Below are 1,801 nucleotides of genomic sequence, written 5' to 3' on the forward strand. Positions count from 1 at the left end.
CCTTTCCCAGCCCCCAGCCCCCACTTCCCTCAACACCGGGGACCACTGGACCCCCCTTTCCTGGGCACAGGGACCCCCTGGATCCCCTATCCTGCCTCTCCCACTCTCAGCCCCCACTTTCCTTGAACCTTGGACCCTTCCCAGCTTTCCCAGTTCCACTCCCCTGACCCTTGGACCCCCCAAACCCTCCAATCTCTGTGACCCCCCCAGTTCTCCACTGCCTGTGCTTCCTGCAGGGGAGTCCCAGGCACCGGGAACGCCCTCAACCGCAATTCCTGGGCACCGGAACCCCCCTGAACTTCCATTTCCTGGCACTGGGACCCCTCTGGAACCCCTTATCCTGCACCAACACCCTCCTGCACCCCCTTTCCAGACATCCCGCCTCTCCCAGACCCCAGACTCAGCTTTTCCTTGACCCTGAGACCTCCTGGACCTCCATTCCCACCTTTACCCAGTCCCCAAAGCCCCCTTTCCTCAACACTGGCAACCCCTGGGACCTCTTTTCATGGGTACAGGGACTCCTGGATGCCCCATCCCACTTCTTCCAGTCCCTACACCCTCCTTTCATTGGCCCTGGGATCCCCAAACCCCCTTCCCAGCTCTCCCAGCTCTCCCAGTTCCCCGTTTCCTTGACTCATGAACACCCCCAGACCCCCCAAATCTCCAATGTCCCCCCAGTTCTCCACTCTCTGCGTTACCTGTATGTGGCGGTGACGGAGCCCAGCCCGGGGATCCCTCAATTCATGATCATGGGATACGTGGATGGGATCCCCTTCCAGCGCTATGACAGCGAGAGGCGCCGGATGGAGCCACTGACGCCGTGGATGGCGGCCGGAGCCGAGCCGGGATATTGGGATAGACAGACCCAGATCAGCGAGAAGACCCGACTCGTTGATGCCGAGAACCTGGAGATAGCACGGGGCCGGTACAACTGGAGTGGGGGTGAGTGGGGGGAGCCGGGGAATGGGGGGATGTGTGGGGCTGGGATGTGGATCCAAGGTGCTCCAAGGGCTGGGATGACACTCTGTGCGTCTCCATCAGACTCTGGGGCTCCATAGGGCTGGAATGGGGCTCCATGGGGCTGGGACACAATTCCAGGGGTCTCCATGGATCTGATCCCACCCCCCCAGGTCTCCACACGCTGCAGCGGCTTTATGGCTGTGACCTCCTGTCCGACGGGAGCGTCCGTGGATCCCATCAGGACGGTATCGACGGGCGGGATTTCATCTCCTTCGAGCTGGGATCCGGGAGCTTCGTGGTGGCCGATGGAGCTGCCCAGCCCACCAAGAGGAAATGGGAATCTGATGGGATCACGGTGGACTACTGGATACATTACCTGGAGAACATCTGTCCGGAATGGCTCTGGAAATATGTTGGATATGGGAGGGAGGTGCTGGAGCGCAAAGGTGAGAGAGACAGAATTCCCATGGGAATGAAAGATTTGGGAATTTGGGATTTGGGAATGTGGGATTTGGGAGGGTGGAACTGAGGAACGCGGGAATTCCCGTGGGAATTCTGTGGATGAATCTGAGTCATCCAACTCCCATGGGAATTCCATGATGGATTCCACTGTTGTCCCATTCCAGTGGGAATTCCATAGATGGATCTCACTCCAATCCCATTCCCATGGGAATTCCATGGATGGATCTCACCTTTATCCCATCCCAGAGCCCCCCGATGTCCACGTGTCCGGGAAAGAGGAACACGGGATCCTGACGTTGTCCTGCCACGCGTACGGATTCTACCCCGGGACGATCGGGATCAACTGGCTGAAGGGGGATGAACTGCGGGATCAGGAGAC

General features: G+C 59.2%; 1 protein-coding gene across 1 annotated transcript; it reads left to right on the forward strand.

Annotated features, from left to right (window-relative positions):
* Positions 1-702: 702 nt before the first annotated feature.
* Positions 703-1,796, forward strand: LOC108491937 (class I histocompatibility antigen, F10 alpha chain-like; the record flags this gene model as incomplete). The annotated part of the gene is made up of 3 exons (XM_017803724.1): positions 703-942; positions 1,131-1,406; positions 1,669-1,796. Coding segments are annotated over exons 1-3 (603 nt in total), but the record flags the coding sequence as incomplete, so codon positions are not given.
* Between the last annotated feature and the right edge of the window lie 5 nt (positions 1,797-1,801).

Source organism: Lepidothrix coronata, unplaced genomic scaffold, assembly GCF_001604755.1.
Source record: "Lepidothrix coronata isolate B3197 unplaced genomic scaffold, Lepidothrix_coronata-1.0 Scaffold3110, whole genome shotgun sequence".
Lineage (NCBI taxonomy): Eukaryota > Metazoa > Chordata > Aves > Passeriformes > Pipridae > Lepidothrix > Lepidothrix coronata.